The 18,795-nt window shown below is 38.3% G+C and overlaps 1 protein-coding gene across 3 annotated transcripts in view; it reads left to right on the plus strand.

The window, feature by feature from the left end:
• Positions 1-18,180, plus strand: part of SEC61A2 (SEC61 translocon subunit alpha 2) — a 213,507-nt gene extending 195,327 nt beyond the window's left edge. For 2 of the 3 annotated variants that reach the window (XM_058532421.1, XM_058532419.1), the window contains 8 exons: positions 2,803-2,934; positions 3,089-3,198; positions 8,046-8,199; positions 9,166-9,326; positions 9,651-9,848; positions 11,988-12,179; positions 12,660-12,736; positions 17,104-18,180. In XM_058532421.1, coding sequence (XP_058388404.1) covers positions 2,803-2,934; positions 3,089-3,198; positions 8,046-8,199; positions 9,166-9,326; positions 9,651-9,848; positions 11,988-12,179; positions 12,660-12,736; positions 17,104-17,290 — 1,211 coding nt within the window. In that variant the 3' untranslated portion in view covers positions 17,291-18,180. The remainder of the gene's footprint in view (positions 1-2,802; positions 2,935-3,088; positions 3,199-8,045; positions 8,200-9,165; positions 9,327-9,650; positions 9,849-11,987; positions 12,180-12,659; positions 12,737-17,103) is intronic. The other variant, XM_058532420.1, reaches the window with a different exon arrangement.
• The last annotated feature ends 615 nt before the right edge of the window (positions 18,181-18,795 follow it).

The raw sequence follows: 18,795 nt of genomic DNA on the forward strand, positions 1-18,795 counted from the left end.
GAGAATGGAGTGCTTAGCACTGTCTGGAACTTTGGTTCTCCATCGTTTTATGGGCCGTGTTTTCTTTGAGAATCTAATGTATGTATAGTCTCCCAAAAAAAATGCATGTACACTCATACACATAGATTTTGCGTAAAATCTCAGGAGATTCCTGGGCCCTCTGAAGTCTGTCCTTGGGTTTTTCATGGGACTGAAAGACCTTGATCTGCGGTGTCAGAGGAGGTGATGCTGGAAGAGCTTTTGAATTGCAGTTTAGCCTGTGGACCCCTGGGAGAGGGAAGCCTGAGCAGAGCACGCGTGCGTAAGGCAGCGTGGTGCAGTCTGGGAAATTTGGGGTGGGGGTGCTGGTCATGAGGCTAAAGAGATAGGCAGAGGCTGGATCATGGGAGGATTTTTTTGGTAATTTTTTTAATTAGAAGAGTGGTATTGGTTTATTATTAAAAATGCACCAACATTTATATACAGATTTAGATAAAGCTGAAAATAAAAGTTTTCTCAGGAATAACTCCTGGGAAGGTAATAGATTGGTGAATATCCATCCAGGCCTTTTCTCTGCATATACATTCACATATATAAATTTATATACTTTTTTTTTTTTTTGGTGAGGAAGATTAGCCCTGAGCTAACATCCATAGCCAATCCTCCTCTTTTTGCTGAGGAAGATTGGCCCTGGGCTAACATCCGTGCCCATCTTTCACTACTGTATATGTGGGATGCCAGCACAGCATGGCTTGATAAGTGGTGTGTGTGTCGGTGCCCGGGATCCAAACCTGCGACCCCTGGGCTGCCAAAGTGGAGCGCGCGCACTTAACCGCTACGCCACCAGGCTGGCCCCTATATACTTTTTTTTTAACTAAAAAATAAGGTATAGTATATAACTATTCTGCTACTTGGTGTGTTTTCTTAATATCTTGGATGAGCTATTTCATTTAAAGGTCATATACTGTTCCATTATATGGATATGCCATGATTTGTTGACTCATTCATTTAGCAGATATTTATTGTTCTTACTATGTCCCGAGCTTTGTGCTAGGTGCTGAGATTAGAGCAGTGGTCAAGACAATGTCTCTGTTGTCATGGAGTTTATATTAGTCTATTTGGAGAGCTAGATTCTACATAAAGTATATTTTGGGAGTCGGGAGGGACATTTGAGCAGAGACCTGCAGGACATGAGAGAGAAAGCCGTGGGAAGATATGGAGGAGGGACATTCTAGGGAATAGCAGGTGCAAAGGCCGTGAGGTGCAAGTGTGCTTGATGTGTTCGACGAACAGTGAGGAGGTCAGTGTGGCCAGCCATGCCGTATATCTCTCATATCTTTTCTATTGGTTTGTCAAATTTTGAATTGATTTGTAAGAACTCTTTGCGTATGAGAGATACAAGCTCTTTGTCATTGGTGTTTGAATGTTTTCCTTTTAATTATTATGCTGTCTTTTGCCACATGGAAGTTTCATAGTTGTATCTAATCATATCTTCCATCTTTTTCATTGTGGCTTCTAGGTTTTTTGTCATGCTTATTAGACAGGCTTTTTCTTTTCCAAGATTATAAACATACTCACTTCTAGTACTTTTGTCGTTTGTCTTTTATAGTTAAATTTTCTATACATTCAGCCTTTATTTTGATGTAAGGCATGAGGTAAGGAATCTAGGCTTCATTTTCTATAAATGGATAGTCATTTGCCAAGGTCCATTTATCCTTCTTTTCCCTACAGATTTGAGGTGCCATATTTACTATATGAAATTTTTGTTAAAGCTTGGTTGGATTTATTTTTGGACTAGATCCATTTGACAGTTATAAATTTTGGTGATTTGACTTAAAAAAAAAATCTATCTACTAACCTACCTACTTACTGGTTTTAATGATAAGAAATGTTTTTCTCTCTCAGTATCGGAGAAGTATCTGACGAGACATGAAGAATCCTCCTAAGATGGAGTCTTTTCTCATACTAAGGGCACTTTTTCAGCACTTATAAAATCCAGGATTTAAGGTTGTGATGTGACAGAATGACCCATGGAAACACAGTCTTGACCATGTAGAAGTACTTTGTTCTACATGTTACCTTACACATTGGCATTTATGGTTTTCTTATTTTTCACTGTAAATGAAATATATATTTTCTGTAAAGAAAAGCTTAGTAGAGAGAGGCAAAAAAAAAAGAAAATTAAAATTGTCCATAATCCCACTGGGTAAAAATAACAATATAAACATCTTAACAACTAGACTAAAATGATAGGAAAACTATTTTTCCACTTAAATATTAAATGAAATCAGACTGTACTTACTATTTTCCAATTTTTTTTGCCTACCCACTGTGTCATTAACATTTTTATACCACTAAATATTCTACAACATTGATTTAGATGACTTTTCTGTGTAATTTTATATTTTGAATTTAAAAAGTCACAAATATTCTTGAATATTTTTATTAACTTGGTATTTAATTTTTGGGCTTCGCATGTAATTTTTTTATTTTGCATTAAAATATTTAGTGTAAGCTTTAAAAATAATGATTTGGACATTAATCTTGAAAGATATTCTTCAAAGAATTTCTTTAACATTTTAAGTTTAGAATTTACAGAAATTTACGTTTTTGTAGTATTTATAGTAATTTTGATTTAATGCATTGTTGCAAGGCTGTGTTAAATGAGATTTTTTTTTAGCAATTGATGTTTAAGGAATGAAAGTTTGCTTGTTGACATTTAAGCATGTATTTCAATAGATGTAGTTACGGACTGAGATGCTTCTAAATTAATCTGCATTGGGTACAGTAAAGATTATTTACTTCTTTCCGCTTCCTTTACAGGAACGTTAATGGAATTGGGTATCTCCCCAATTGTAACGTCTGGGCTGATCATGCAGCTGTTAGCTGGAGCCAAAATCATTGAGGTTGGAGATACACCCAAAGATAGAGCCCTGTTCAATGGAGCCCAGAAACGTGAGCATTAACACAGTTAAAGAGCCTTTTCCAAATTTGAGAATTTTGTGGTATTTTTTGTAATTTTTGAAAAGTTATTTTTTGAAAGAGATTTTCCTAGTCTTTTTTGTCTCTGGTTGTAAGCACGTACTCTTTTTCCCCTAATTTTTGTCAGTATTTGGCATGATCATTACCATTGGGCAAGCCATTGTGTACGTCATGACGGGCATGTACGGGGATCCTGCTGAAATGGGCGCTGGAATCTGTCTCCTGATCATCATTCAGGTAAGAGCTCCAGTTTTTCATATGCAGATAACAAAACAGTTTGATCCCTTTTTTCTTTTCTAACAATTCTCTAGGTGATTGATATATTCGTTTTCTTACTTTTGAATTATCTTATTTAGTTATAGCATTTTGATTATTGAAGTGACGTACAAATTGTATTGATGTAAAAATTTAAAATTTATTGTAATAGCCTCATAGCTGTGTAATATAAGAATTATGGATCAACTGTATCTCACTGATTCTAAGTGCACATTTTTCACATTTTGATGTCTCTGAAGTCAGCATGTTTTCTCACCGTTGATAGTGTCTTAGAGTTGCTGTCAGCCGGGCGGCAGTCATGATAGTAGTCATTGCCTGTATGTGTGTGTCACCTTGGTCGTAGCTGTTCATATCGTCATTACATCAGTTGGGTATATGCATTGTTGATATAACATGCATTTGAGTTTGATTGCTGTTTAAAATGTCTTCCAAAAATCTGCTGTGATTTGTTATTGAAATGAAAAGTTATTGTATTCACACAAAGGCACAGAAAGAGCAAGCCAGGTGATAAACATCTGTGTCTAAGTCTAAAATAACTTTTTTTATAAGTAGAAAATAAAAATTCTTTGAATAAGTTGTCATAGTTTAATTGGTAATATGTTTTTCTTTCTTAGTGGTACACAAAATAATGGCATTACAAATAATATCTTACAGTAAGTGAAATACCATATAAATACACATACATATATTCCATGGATTTTTTTGTGTGTGTGTGTCAGGAAGACCAGCCCTGAGCTAACATCCGATGCCAATGCTCCTCTTTTTTGCCGAGGAAGACTGGCCCTGGGCTAACATCCGTGCCCATCTTCCTCTACTTTATATGGGACGCCGCCACAGCATGGCTCAACAAGTGGTGCATCGGTGTGTGCCCGGGATCCAGACCGGTGAACCCCAGGCTGCCGCAGCAGAGCACGTGCACTTAACCACCTGCGCCACTGGGCTGGCCCCTATTCCACGGATTTTTAAAATGGAAACTTTGAAATAGAATTTGTTTTTTTGTGTGTGAGGAAGATTAGCCCTGAGATAACATCTGTTGCCAATCCTCGTCTTTTTGCAGAGGAAGATTGGCCCTGGGCTAACATCCGTGCCCATCTTCCTCTACTTTATATGGAACGCCGCCATGGCATGGCTCTACAAGCGGTGTGTCAGTGCGTGCCCGGGATCCAAACCCTCGAACCCCAGGCTGCCGCAGCGAGGCATATGAACTTAACCACTATGCCACTGGGCGGGCCCCTGGAATGGAATTTTTAAAGGCCCAACATACTTATCCCTCTACTAAATGTCTTAAATTGTGTAAGTTTGGAAGATATTTCTCTAATGTACAATCCTTAAATATCATTGAGAAGTTACCCAAGAATGGATTGTACTTAAGTTATATAATAGTTATTTATTGGGTTTTGAAAAGAAGTTTGCTTAAGTTAAACACTGAGCAGCTAGAGTCCTGGTTCTCTTGGAAGTGCCTGCTCTTGTTCACTCTTTGAAATTAGGATGAATTTAGGAAATTATTTTTAATGGTCAAAAGGATCAAGATCAAGAAAGTATTTTTAAATAAAGCTAAAATACCAGTTTATTTATATATATATATAGAGAGAGAGAGAGAGAAGAAATGATGACTGTTTCTGACTGGAGTGGTTGACCATTCTTTTTTTATAAGAAACCTTATATAGGCAGCAAATCATAATAATAAGATTGTTTAGTGAGTGTAATTCAGAACAAGGAGAGTTAGATTATTTAAGTATTTATTGGCATTATTAACAATAGGGAGGGGTTTTCTTTTTTTTTTTTAAAGATTTTATTTATTTATTTATTTCCCCCCCAAAAGCCCCAGTAGATAGTTGTATGTCATAGCTGCACATCCTTCTAGTTGCTGCATGTGGGACGCGGCTTCAGCATGGCCAGAGAAGCGGTGCGTCGGTGCGCGCCCGGGATCCGAACCCGGGCTGCCAGCAGTGGAGCGCGTGCACTTAACCGCCAAGCCATGGGGCCGTCCCCAAGGGAGGGCTTTTCTAATGAGATGGAAATATTTTGTCTTTTGACCAGCGAGGAATTTTTAATGGATTATCAGGGTCTTTGGTAGTTTTCTGAGCTCCACTGGGTTCCCATTTGTTATAAGGTACATTTCATTAAAGAATAGCATGTCGTTATTTCTCCATTTAAAAAACACTTGGTTGGCAAATTTATTACCCTTGGGAATTAGAGGAAGACATGTTGCGGTGGATGGGGAGAGAAGATCCTCTGAAAACTGATTTTGATGTCTTTTCACTGCTTAGGATCTCTGCGCATGCTTTTGGCATTGTTGAGGATACTGATATACCAATTTTTGCCTTATTTTGTTTCTTTATAGCATTTGCTTTATGCAACCTGTAGTTTAGAATAACCCTGGTTTTTAAAAAACCCTCAGAATTGGCATCTAGCTCTTAGAACATTATGCATCATTAAAATTTTTCTAGTATTTTAGTAAGCATATATTTAGATTATCAGGGAACCTCAGCTAACCAGTCTGGGTTAGTTAGATAAAGCACTGACTTCTTATAGAGTCAGTTATGAACTTATGAAATGACATAAAGTGGAGTTAAGCTATTTTAATTTTTTTTCAGTATCAGAAATCAAGGAATAGTTATATTCTAGGAATGAAACGAATAAAGTAGATATATACTAATTTGTTTATATAAATTCTGGTGTACAAATATTTGTCTTGTGGTTAATTCCTCTGGTGTTAATGTGTAGAGAAATTTGTCGTGTTTGATCATAGGTGAGTAGTGACCCATTTGCGTCTTGTTTAAGGCATTGCTAACTTTGAAAATGTGTGGATATGCTGAATAGATATGATTGGATCAGTGTGTTTTCACCTAGAAACATAGGTTTTGAAAACTGCATGCTGTCATGTAAGGTATTTCTCACCTTAATCATTCTCGTTTCATTCACGTGGTCAGTGTCTTTCAGCTATCGAATTTTGAAATCTAAGTAGTGGATCTTGATTAAAATTTAAAAAAAATTAGAAAATATCAGTGTGCATGGCATGTAGTAAAATTGTCTTGTCAAACTAAGTTGTGTGTGCACGCACGTGCAGGGTTGAAATGTAAAGTGTTGTTTTTATACCTACTTGAGAGATTCATATGTATTGTGTGTTCTACAAGAGCGTGCAGTTAGTTTTCAGTTGTTACCACAGCTTCAGTCAGTGAGATGCTGTGACTTCTTGGTTTCTCATTCCCCTCATAGGCATGCATGCTTTTTACCATCTTTTATCTTATTTCTGTAATTATAGAGACTGTTTCTCATTTAGGTTTCTCTATAATTCCTTTCCCCAATTAGAAAAACGTGAGTTTGATTTTCACAGGATATACGTGAATCACCCTGCAGTCTGGTGGACATTGGTCTGAACAGGGGGGTTGGAGAATTACAGTTGTTTCCCAGTTGTCCGTGTGACTGGACAGGTCATTTAATCAGAAGCCAAGGATCCTACTTTCTGGCGGGCTGATGGTTTGTGGACAGCTGTTATTCCCTGCAGAGGGTTGGTTCTGTATTTATGATTGGGAGTATTTATTTACTTATTACATAATTGTGGTCAAAATTAAATCTCAGTAGTTAAGTGTTAACTTCTCTTTTATCTTATCAAAATGTTAAACTTGGTTTTCAAACAGTAAGGATTCATGAGCTGTCTTAGAAATTTTGAGAATTGTACCATATTTCCAGTCCAGTGGAAGTCAAACTGAAAGATTGTACATAGACAAGTTAGGCTGTATACAACCATTAAACTGACAGTTAAGGAAACAAACCACTGTGTATGGTAAGCACCCTCGACACGGTGTACTGTGGTTGGTTTGCTCTCTTCTGACGGGACATCAGGAGAACGGAGTCAGTCATGCGGGTGGGAGGCTTCAGAGCTGGGAGGAGTGAAAGAGGAGTTTCCTCGCTGCTGTAGGAGAGGTCTTTATGGGGACAGGTGTGAGATCGGGGGCATGGAAGCTTATTTTCTTCCCCTCTTGATGAGGTTACTGAGGTGGGAGGAGTCAGATGACCGAGGAGGTCCCTTACAAGGCTCTAGGTTATTCTTAATTGATGCATGCTTTTGCAGAAACATCTTCTCCAACAGGAAAATTAAGAATTTTCAATTTCACATAAGTTAAAGTTAGTATGCTTTCATTTTTAAAAAAATCGTGAGCTTAAGAATCTGGTGAACCCTTAATTGTCTTCAAATTTACTTTCAGTCTTTGTCACTGTATGTACAGAATGCATTTTTACATTGTTATAATCTGTGTACACATTAATTTATGCTCTACTTTTTGACTTATCTATTATATGTAATGTACATATATAAAATGTTACACATAATACTTTAAAAAATGCTTTAACACAGTCCCATGCTTTCCTTTAATGGCGGTGTACAGGTGCATCTTGTTATTGCACCGTAATTCATGTCGCCTTGCACTTCCTGAGAGCTATTTGGAGTGTTTTCAGTTTTTGCTGTCATAAATTCTACAACTGTGAACATTTCTGTTTTAGTGTGCTTTTCAATAGGCCTAATTTAAACATTGTAAGAGAAACTATTCAGATGGTGTATAAAAACACACTTTAAAAGTTGAAATGTCTGCTTTATGATGTGACAGTATTTCCAAACTTCTGATTTGCAGAACTGGCTTCTGACTAAACTGAAACGGGTTATAAGGTGCAGAGTCGTAATAGTGATATTGCAACAATGAGGTTTTAATATTAAAAATGCCCATCCTTTGAAAGTAGTCAATGGTGTTCATCTTCCCCTTTCTCGAGTTTATTCTTGCTTCAGCTTACTTGCATTTCTTTCCCCACAGTTGTTTGTTGCTGGTTTGATTGTGCTGCTGTTAGATGAGCTGCTACAGAAGGGTTACGGCTTGGGGTCTGGTATTTCCCTCTTTATTGCCACCAACATCTGTGAGACCATTGTCTGGAAGGCCTTTAGTCCCACTACTATTAACACTGGCAGAGGTACATCGCACCGTGCCTGCACCTGCACGCGTTTGGCTGGATGTGTGCTGAGAAGTATACGTCATGGAGCAGTTCGTGCCTAGAGACGTCCTGGTTGGCTGTCCCCGGGCACCTGATGCTGACTGTGCACAGTTCATGAGCAGAGATTTGTGGAGTATGAAATATTACTTCAAAAAAAGAATACTATCTAAATTGTAGCCACTGCTTATTTAAAATTTCAGTGGCTGCAAGCAGATTTTAAAAATTTTATTTGCTTAAGCCATTACCGCAGAACTCATTGAATTGACCGATTTCAGCATTCCTAGGGGGATAAAAAGGTACTGGATTCAGATTTTTCAGATGAAAAAAACTGTTATTGATTGTATCATCAGGGAGCGCTGTTCTCCTTGGCTTTGTAATAGCACCTAAATTTTGAAATATTTCATTCTGTCTTTCCCTGTGCCCAGCTCCACTTCTCTCAGATGCCATCCCAGATTCGGAATGGTTAACATCTAAGCTGATCCCGGCCTTAAGAAAAGAGCAATGATGGTTTATTAATGTTCTTGGTAAAATAAACTTAATGGCAAGCTTGGGAGACTGAGTAACATAGAGCTTTTGATTCTGACATCTTTATTCTGCTTTGCTGCTGCTTTTTCCCTCCTAAAAATACTCTTTTCCTTCCCCTGAAGTAAAGGAGAGGCAAATGATTATGAACTAAATATTTGCTTTGGTTTATTCCGCTTTGGCTGTTTTCATCAAGAATAGTCTCTTGAGAAAACTTCAGATTTATGCAAAAAAGATAGATTTGCCTCAATGAACTAAATATTTTTAGAAGCTCCACACATGGCTGTATCATAAAGTTAACATTGATGAATGATTTTGACTCATACCTTCTGCCGTGTACTGGAGTTTCAGGATTAGTTGTTCTGACCTTTGGGATGACTTTGGGTGATGAGTCTACAGTTAATTTCTGTCTTGATTTATCAGGTACTGAGTTTGAGGGTGCAGTCATCGCCCTCTTTCATTTACTGGCCACCAGGACAGACAAAGTCCGTGCTTTAAGGGAGGCTTTCTATCGTCAGAACTTACCCAATCTCATGAACCTCATTGCCACAGTCTTTGTGTTTGCTGTTGTTATATATTTTCAGGTAAGTATACCTTCTTCACTGGTGTAAGTGGGATGTGGATTTTTATTTTGCTCTTAAAGAGGAGAATGCCATTTGAAATGTTAGTATCTAACAAGTCAATGTTTCAAAATCTACTCAAGCAAATAATTCCATTCTTTAGACTCTAAGGTGTAAAATATTAGTGGATATGAAATAAAAAAGCATTTCTATTTCTCGCTCTGTGTGGAAGGGAACATTCTGTTAGCATTATCTTTTCATACTCCCTTCTGCTATTGTTTTGCTTCTCATCTGTACTTACTTGATATGTACACTTCCTCTTACTTACTCTCAATTTCCATTTTTTAGGGGTTTCGTGTCGACTTGCCCATCAAGTCAGCCCGGTATCGAGGACAGTATAGTAGCTACCCCATCAAGCTCTTCTATACCTCGAACATTCCCATTATTCTTCAGTCGGCCTTAGTGTCAAACCTGTATGTCATTTCCCAGATGCTGTCTGTTCGATTTAGTGGCAACTTTTTAGTAAACTTACTAGGACAGTGGGCTGTGAGTACTGTGTTATTTACTCCAAGTATTCTGATTTATTGTGATTTGCATTTCATGGTTATATGTTTAACTGAAAGAGCTGAGCCACAGTTGAAGCAGCTGCTGTAACATTTTCAGACTCACTTACCTAAGAGCAGAGTTTATCATTTGGAGGAATTGATAAGTGTTGTAAAACTAAGATTGGCCAAGTACTTTTTATTATTTTGCTGTCTAGGAACATTCTCACATCTCATTTGAGTGACCTTTTAGGTTAAAATCACAGTTGCTCTCATGAAAGTGATTCCCTATTTTGTAATCTTATTCCACTATTGTCTAGAATAATGTTTCTAAAGAAGCTGTTTGCTGATAGTATATGGAATACTGAAACCATCCTCTCCTGTTCCATCTTTCAGGGCCTGAATGGCAGTAAACTAGTTTGTGATTAACTGGGCTGGAGACAGGCATGTAATTACTAGACTGAGGAGAGAACAGTTGCTAGAAATAGAATCCAGTAAATTCTGATTGCCTTTTATAGATCTTCTTCATCATAGCTTCTTCTAAAGCAGTCTAGCCATGTTGTCATTGAAGTGTGAGTTATTGTAGGATTGAATTTTGAGGGGTTTAAATTCTGTCACCTGATCAAGGAGTATTTTCCCCCTTAATACTATAGTATTAAAAAAGACTAAAATCCTTTATTCTTTTGCACATTATGTAATTCTAGAATTTGTATTCCATCAAAGAATATTATTTTTTAGTCATTATTCCTGAAATATGGTGCTTATTATGCATTAATCTTAATCTACTATCTTTTGCATTATAAGTTATAGTGACATATCTTTCTGCTTTTACTGAAGGTCATTTTTTTTTTTAAGTTTTAACAGGATAAGACAGTAACTTTTGAATGTTAGTTGAAGGAAATAGGATTCCCTTTATTCATAACAACTCCTTTTCTATTCATTTAACAGAAATTTGATGACCTGTGAAGAGGGGAGGATGCTGTCCCTCCCCTCATGAGCTAATAGTCCAGCAGTAATTATTACTGTGATAATTTCATAGTAATAAATGCACTCAGTGGTTATGTAGATTGTGTTGTGATCTTAACTAAGATTCTTTTTAATGAGAGAATTATTGAAAAATTGAATTTGTCTATAAACTGTGCTTTTGATTTGGGATTAATGATTCTAGGGATACAGTAAAGGAATCATTTGGAAATTGTAAATTCAGGAACCAGACATTTTATTTTATTTTATTTTTATTTTTTTTGTGAGGAGATCAGTCCTGTGCTAACATCTGCCAATCCTCCTCTTTTTTTGCTGAGGAAGACTGGCCCTGGGCTAACATCCATGCTCATCTTCCTCCACTTTATATGGGACACCGCCACAGCATGGCTTGCCAAGCAGTGTGTTGGTGCGCGCCCAGGATCCGAACCGGCGAACCCTGGGCCGCCGCAGCAGAGAGCGCACACTTAACCGCTTGTGCCACCGGGCTGGCCCCCAGGAACCAGACATTTTAATCATTGCAACCAAAAATTGCTTTCCCACCCCTTATACCCCAAAACTTTTGTTTAATATGAGCAAATACATGCTGTTCCCATTTTTGTTACTATAAAAATTCTTATGTGTAATTGTGTACATAAAAATCCCATTATAAATATTTATTAAAAGACTATTCCATATAATATACAAATCATATAAAGTTTAGGCAGTGAGTTGTTAGTCTTCTGTCAGTATTTCAATTGATTGCATTCTTAGTAGACTACTTAAAGTGAAAGAATATGGTGCATACTCATATAGTTCAGAATATCTTGGATTCTAAATGTAGTCAGACATTGATTATAAATGTAGTCATATTCCTATCTTCAGGAAGAGAAGGAAGATTCTTCTTGTAGGTGTATTATAATCTTGGTTTTTTAAAAAATCACTCTTCTGTTAATAATATGTTCACAAGGTGTTTTATGTAATAGATGCTCACTATATAATTTTGAAGGAGTGAAGATATTAGACACAAAAGTAAATCCTTGAATTATATGGAATAATTAGCTGTAGGTGCAGTGCTTTGAACTTAAAACATTGTCATAATTTTTAAGGAGTCTGAAAAGTCATAAAAATGTATGCTTGCCCAGTCAGATTGACATTGGTCCTCTTCATTCTTGTTCTGTAGGACGTCAGCGGGGGAGGACCTGCGCGTTCCTACCCGGTGGGAGGCCTTTGTTACTATCTTTCTCCTCCTGAGTCCATGGGTGCCATATTTGAGGATCCTGTCCACGTGGTGGTTTATATCATCTTCATGTTGGGATCATGTGCATTCTTTTCTAAGACGTGGATAGAGGTGTCTGGTTCCTCAGCCAAAGATGTACGTATTTGGTTTATTTGAAAATAAAAAAAAAATTTTTAACTTTTAGGTGTCAAAATGGTAATTCATACATTCCTAATTACTTTTGTAATTTAAACTTTAATTCATACATTCTTAATGAGGTAATGTCACCCCCAGTGGGTAGAAAACTGGTTCTCGGAAGGTGAAAAATTCTTAGATTTTCCAATGGTTGTGACCCTCCAAAGCTCAACCCAACCTGACAAAGTCTTATTGTTCAGTATTTAATTCTCTTTAGGAAGGTGATAAAGAGATTGAGAAACACTGGTTTAACGTATGGTAACGTGTGGTTGTGCAGCATTGTCGCCTCAGGCTTAATGGGAATGAGAGGCTACGACAGGCCCACTTCAGGGTTCTCCTATTTTACTGATTAGTGTGTGGAAAGCATTTCACAAGAACCTGGTAGAGAGTAAACAGGGAAACGTTAGAGTTTGATTTTAAAACTTATTTTTTTCTTGGCAGGTAGCTAAACAGCTTAAAGAACAGCAAATGGTCATGAGGGGCCACAGAGATACCTCTATGGTTCATGAGCTTAATAGGTAAGGCCATTACGGCCCGGGTTCAGATCCCGGGCGCGCACTGACGCACCGCTTCTCTGGCCACGCTGAGGCCGCGTCCCACATACAGTAACTAGAAGGATGTGCAACTATGACATACAACTATCTACTGGGGCTTTGGGGAGGGAAAAAAAAAGGGGGGGGAGGATTGGCAGTAGATGTTAGCTCAGAGCCAGTCTTCCTCAGCAAAAAGAGGAGGATTAGCACAGATGTTAGCTCAGGGCTGATCTTCCTCACACACACACACACACACACAAAAAATAAATAGGTAAGGCCATTAGATTTAATCCTTGATATGAGTGTGTGTGTACATACACATGTACTTGGTTTTTCAATCTTTCATTTATTGCCACGTTTTTCTTTAAGAATTCATATTTGAGGCATTTTTCTTCTACACAAAAGAACAAAAATTTAACACAAAACTGAATTGTTCTCCACATCGTAATTGACACCTAAATTATTATTTTAATTGAACTTGTGTTCCCTTCACTGCTCAGCCCAATGTTAAACGCTGTGTCGAAGGTTCTCATTGTTGGCTGGCTGCATGTAAAATTACCTGGGAGCTTTAAAAAAATACTCATATCCCATCTTTAGGAATTGTGATTTATTTGGTCTGGGGTGAATCCCAGGTATCAGTTTTTTGTTTTTTGATAACAGCTTTATTGAGACATAATTCACATACCATGTAATTCACTTATTTGAAGTCTACAGTTTAGTGTTTTGGGATTTTTTTTAGTATATTCAGTGTAATTATTACCTTCTAATTTTAAAAACCCTCTCATCACCAGAAATAAACCTTGTACCCATTACTTATTCCCCATTTCTACCATGCCCTCCCACCCCCCAGCCCCAGGCAACCACTTTTTACTTTGTCTCTGTAGATTTGCCTATTCTGGACATTTCATATGAATGAAATCATATAATATATGATTTTTTGTGAATAGCTTCTGTCACTTAGCACGTTTTCAGGGTGCATCCATTATTTGTGAATAATATTCCATTGTATAGATATACCACCTTTTGTTTATCCATTCATCAGTTGATGGAAATTTTGGCTGTTTCTGCTTTTTGGCTATCATGAATAACACTGTTATGAACATACTTTTACAAGTTTTTTGTGGATGTATGTTTTCATTTCTCTAGAAGTGGAATTGTTGGATCATATAGTAACTCAGTGTTTCACATGCTGAGGAACTGCCCAACTATTTTCCCCAGTGGCTGCACCATTCTGTATTCCCAGCAGCAATGTGTGAAGGTTCCAATTGCTGCACGTACTTGCTAACACTAGTTTTTACTTTTTGATTATAGCCCCCTAGTGGGTATGAAGTGGTATTTCGTTGTGGTTTGATTTGCTTTTCCCTGATGAGTAATGTTGAGCATCTTTTCATATGTTTATTAGCCATTTGTATATCTTCTTTGGAGAAATGTCTCCAGATCTTTTGTTCATTTTTAGTTGGGTTGTCTTTTCGTTACTGAGTTGTGAGATTTTTTTTTTTCATTTGGATATGTCTCTTGTCAGGATACCAATTGCAAATATTTCGTCCCATTCTGTGGGTTTTTTCACTTTCTTGATGTTGTCTTTTGATGTACAAGTTTTTAATTTTGATGAAGTCCAATTTACCTGTTTTTTCTTTGGTAGCTTTGTGCTGCTTTTGGTGTTGTACTATCCCCTAACCCAAGTCACAAAGATTTGTTCTTGTTTTCCTTTCAGAGTCTCAGCTCTTACATTTAGGTCTGTGATCCACTTTGAGCTAATTTTTGTGTTTGGCATGAGACAGGGGTCCAGATTCCTCCTTTTGCATGTGGATATCCAATTGTTCCAGAACCATTTGTTGAAAAGGCATTAATTTTTTTATTGATGTTTTAATAGTTTATAACACTGTGAAATTTTGGGTTGTACATTTTTGTTTGTCCATCACCATATATATGTCTCCCTTCACCCCTTGTGCCCACCCCCTACCCCCATTGCCCCTGGTAACCACAATACAGTTTTCTCTGTCCATGTGTTGGTTTACATTCCACATATGAGTGAGATCATACAGTGTTTGCCTTTCTATTTCTGGCTTACGTCACTTAACATAATACCCTCCAGGCCCATCCATGTTGTTGCAAATGGGACCATTTTGTCTTTTTTTATGGCTGAGTAGTATTCCATTGTATATATATACCACATCTTCTTGATCCAGTCATCAGTCGAGGGACACTTAAGTTGCTTGCACTTCTTGGCTATAGTGAATAATGCTGCAGTGAACACGGGTGCATGAGCCTCTTTGGATTGTTGATTTCAGGTTCATTGGATAGATTCCCAGTAGTGGGATGGCTGGATCAGAGGGCATCTCTATTTTTAATTCTTTGAGGAATCTCCATACCGTTTTCCATAGAGGCTGCACCAGTTTGCATTCCCACCAGCTGTGTATGAGGGTTCCTGTTTCTCCCCACCCTCTCCAACATTTGTTGTTTTTTGTCTTGGTGATTATAGCCATTCTAACGGGTGTGAGGTGCTATCTTGGTGGTGTTTTGATTTGCATTTCCCTGATGATTAGTGATGTTGAACATCTTTTCATGTGCCTATTGGCCATCTGTATATCTGCTTTGGAGAAGTGTCTGTTATTTCCTCTGCCCATTTTTTGATTGGGTTGTTTGTTTTTTGTTGTTCAATTGTGTGAGTTCTTTATATATTATGGAGATTAACCCCTTGTCAGATAAATGTTTTGCAAATATTTTCTCCCAGCTGGTGGGTTGTCTGTTCATCTAGATTCTGGTTTTGTCTGTCTTGTAGAAGCTCTTTAATCTGATCAAGTCCCACTTGCTTATTTTTTCTTTAGTTTCCCTAGTCTGGGTAGGCATGTCATCCAAAAAGATTCCTTTATGACCAATGTCAAATAGTGTGTTGCCTATATTTTCTTCTATGAGTTTTATAGTTTCAGGTCTCACCTTCAGGTCTTTGATCCATTTTGAGTTAATTTTTGTGAATGGTGATAGCACATGGTCCACTTTCATTCTTTTGCATGTGGCCGTCCAGTTTTCCCAACACCATTTATTGAAGAGACTTTGCTTTCTCCATTGTATGTTCTTAGCTCCTTTGTCGAAAATTAGCTGTCCGTATATGTGTGGTTTTATTTCTGGGCTTTCAATTCTGTTCCATTGATCTGTGTGTCTGTTTTTGTACCGGTACCATGCTGTTTTGATTCCTATTGCTTTGTGGTATGTTTTGAAGTCAGGGATTGTGATGCCTCCAGCTTTGTTCTTTTTTCTTAGGATTGAAAAGGCATTAATATTTTCATTTAAACTTTTTATTTAGAACATAGACTAGATTGCAGAGAGTAGTACAGTGCACCTCCATGTACCCAACTGTATCCAGTGTCAGTAGTTAGCATCATTCTGCCACTCTTGTTTTATCTACCATCTTTCCCAATCTTATTTTCTTATTTCTGGAGGATTTTAAATACAATCCCATTATTATTATTTTTTGTCGAGGAAGATTCGCCCTCAACTAACATCTGTTGCCAAGCTTCTTTTTGCTTGAGGGAGATTAGCCCTGAGCTAACACCTGTGCCAGTCTTCCCCTATTTTGTATGTGGGTTGCAGCCATAGCATGGCCGCTGACGAGTGTAGATCCATGCCCAGGAACCGAACCCAGGCTGGTGAAGCGGAGTGCGCCGAACTTAACCACTAGGCCACGGGGCCAGCCCCCTACTATCCTGTTATTTTTAACAGTTCTCCTGGTGATTCTAACGTGCAGCCAAGGTTGAATTACTATTGAAGAGGATCATCCAAATCTTGTCACATAAATTAGAGATTTACGAAGCATTTTGAAATTTACTCTTCATCTACAAGAGGGAGCTAAGGTTACCCATTAAAAAAAATCATGTATTGGGGCTGGCCCGGTGGTGCAAGCGGTTAAGTGTGCGCACTCCGCTGCTGTGACCCGGGGTTCGCCGGTTCAGATCCCGGGCGTGCACTGACACACTGCTTGTCAAGCCATGCTGTGGCAAGTGTCCCATATAAAGTGCAGGAAGATGGGCACGGATGTTAGCCCAGGGCCAGTCTTCCTCAGCAAAAAAAAAGAGGAGGATTGGTAGATGTTAGCACAGGGCTGATCTCCTCACAAAAAAAAAAAAGAAAAAAATCATGTATTGCCTGTCTTGGCTATTGACTGGTTTCTTGAAATCAGGCAGTCAAACCATTCTCTTAATCACAGTTTTCATCAACATGTAACCGCTGGGTACACAGTACCCCACACTGTTCCCTGTGGATTAGTTTGTTTCTACTTCAGTGTGTTATTGCTTGTGACTGCTGCCCCTTTTTGTATTTCCCTCCGTGGCCTGACTCCAGGTTTTGTCTTGTAGGTACATCCCCACGGCAGCGGCCTTCGGCGGGCTGTGCATCGGCGCCCTGTCAGTGTTAGCCGACTTCCTAGGGGCCATTGGCTCTGGCACTGGAATTCTGCTTGCAGTCACCATTATTTATCAGTATTTCGAAATATTTGTTAAGGAACAGGCTGAGGTTGGCGGGATGGGTGCTTTGTTCTTCTAACTGTTCCAATATTTCTTTGTGTGTGTGTGTGTGAAAGGGAAACTATTTTGACACATTGTTTTCGTCAAATGCCGGTTCCCTTTTTTCCCCTCACAGTTTCTTGTTTTCAAGTGCTGTCGCATTTCTGAAATGGGCACCGAGCTAAGCCTGTGTGCAGCATTAGTACCAGCTGCCTTAAAACTCAAGTTTACATTATTCATTTAAAAACGTACACGTCGTGTTGCCCATGATGCTGGAAACCAGCATACCCGCCATGCCGTGGTCAGTGTGCCGGTGAGATGGTGCCGTGGGTCAGTTAGCACACAACGTTCAGAGCACTCAGTATTGCCCCCACTTGTTTAAAAATGAGTGTAGTTCAAATTGCCACTTTCCAGTATTTTTGAGCTTATTCAATGAGTTCTGGAACATTTATATCTATCTAATCTATATTTTAGATATAATTACTTTTTATACTTTTTTAACACATAGTGCCCATGTTCCCACCCTCCCTCTCCATCCCTCCTTTTTATTTGTCCCTTCTCAGAGCAGCCACTTAGCCCAGATGGGCACAATCAAGCTTCAGTGTTACCTCTGTCACTGGAAGCCACTGCTTCCGACTCCTCTTTCTGGTTTTCATTCCTGTTTCTTGCCAGTGACAGCACAGTTGGTGCTGTTTGACCGTATTGGCTATGCCTTCGAATTCCAGCAAGTCACTTGAGAATACTCTTTCAAGATACTATGTCCCACTTTTTTTTTTTTCAATCCCTAAAGCAAAGATCTAATTCTTGAGCAATGTCTGTAGTTCAGTGGGGGAACAATGAGTAATTCATGCTACAATTTGTGTATGGTGTCGTACTTTACAGCAGCGACATGAGTGTAAACGGTAGACAATAAACTTTTATTTAATAAAACTGTTTCAGTTGTGTTGGAAAAATAAAGTCTGATGTTAAATGATTTCTAATCTTATTTGTATAGGTTCATTGTACTCATACAAAATCCATCCTGAGATGCCTATTGCGAGGTCAAATGTAATTACAGTTTAGTGTTTAATCCTGAAAATACTGAAGGACCGTGACCAACCTCATGTGACTAACATTTGGAAAGAAGAGGAAAACAGCAGTCTCCAACAGTATCCCAGCTTCCATTTGAAATAGCACAGTTCTTTATAAAAGTACATACTTTATTGTCCAAAAAGAGATCAAACTTAATTTTTGAAAGGCATCCTTTTCAGAAGTATGGTTTCCCATTGTTGTTTACTTTCTTAGTAAGTGCAGGAAGTATATGTTATTTAGCTCAGGGTTACAAAGCCAACTAACTACAGGGGTGAGGCAGATCAAGGCAGGCAGGACAGGCACGGTGGTTAACTGGGGAGCGTCTCCTAAGGGCCTCAGACCACTGCTACCATAGAAACAGACCCAGTGTCACTATATACGATTCTTTTTAAGAGAAGGTGGAAATATGGTTTTTTATAGGAAAACTTCAACTTTTAAATGCTGACAGATTAACAGTGCCAGCCAGTGAAAACA

The sequence above is a fragment of the Diceros bicornis genome, chromosome 36 (assembly GCF_020826845.1).
Source record: "Diceros bicornis minor isolate mBicDic1 chromosome 36, mDicBic1.mat.cur, whole genome shotgun sequence".
Lineage (NCBI taxonomy): Eukaryota > Metazoa > Chordata > Mammalia > Perissodactyla > Rhinocerotidae > Diceros > Diceros bicornis.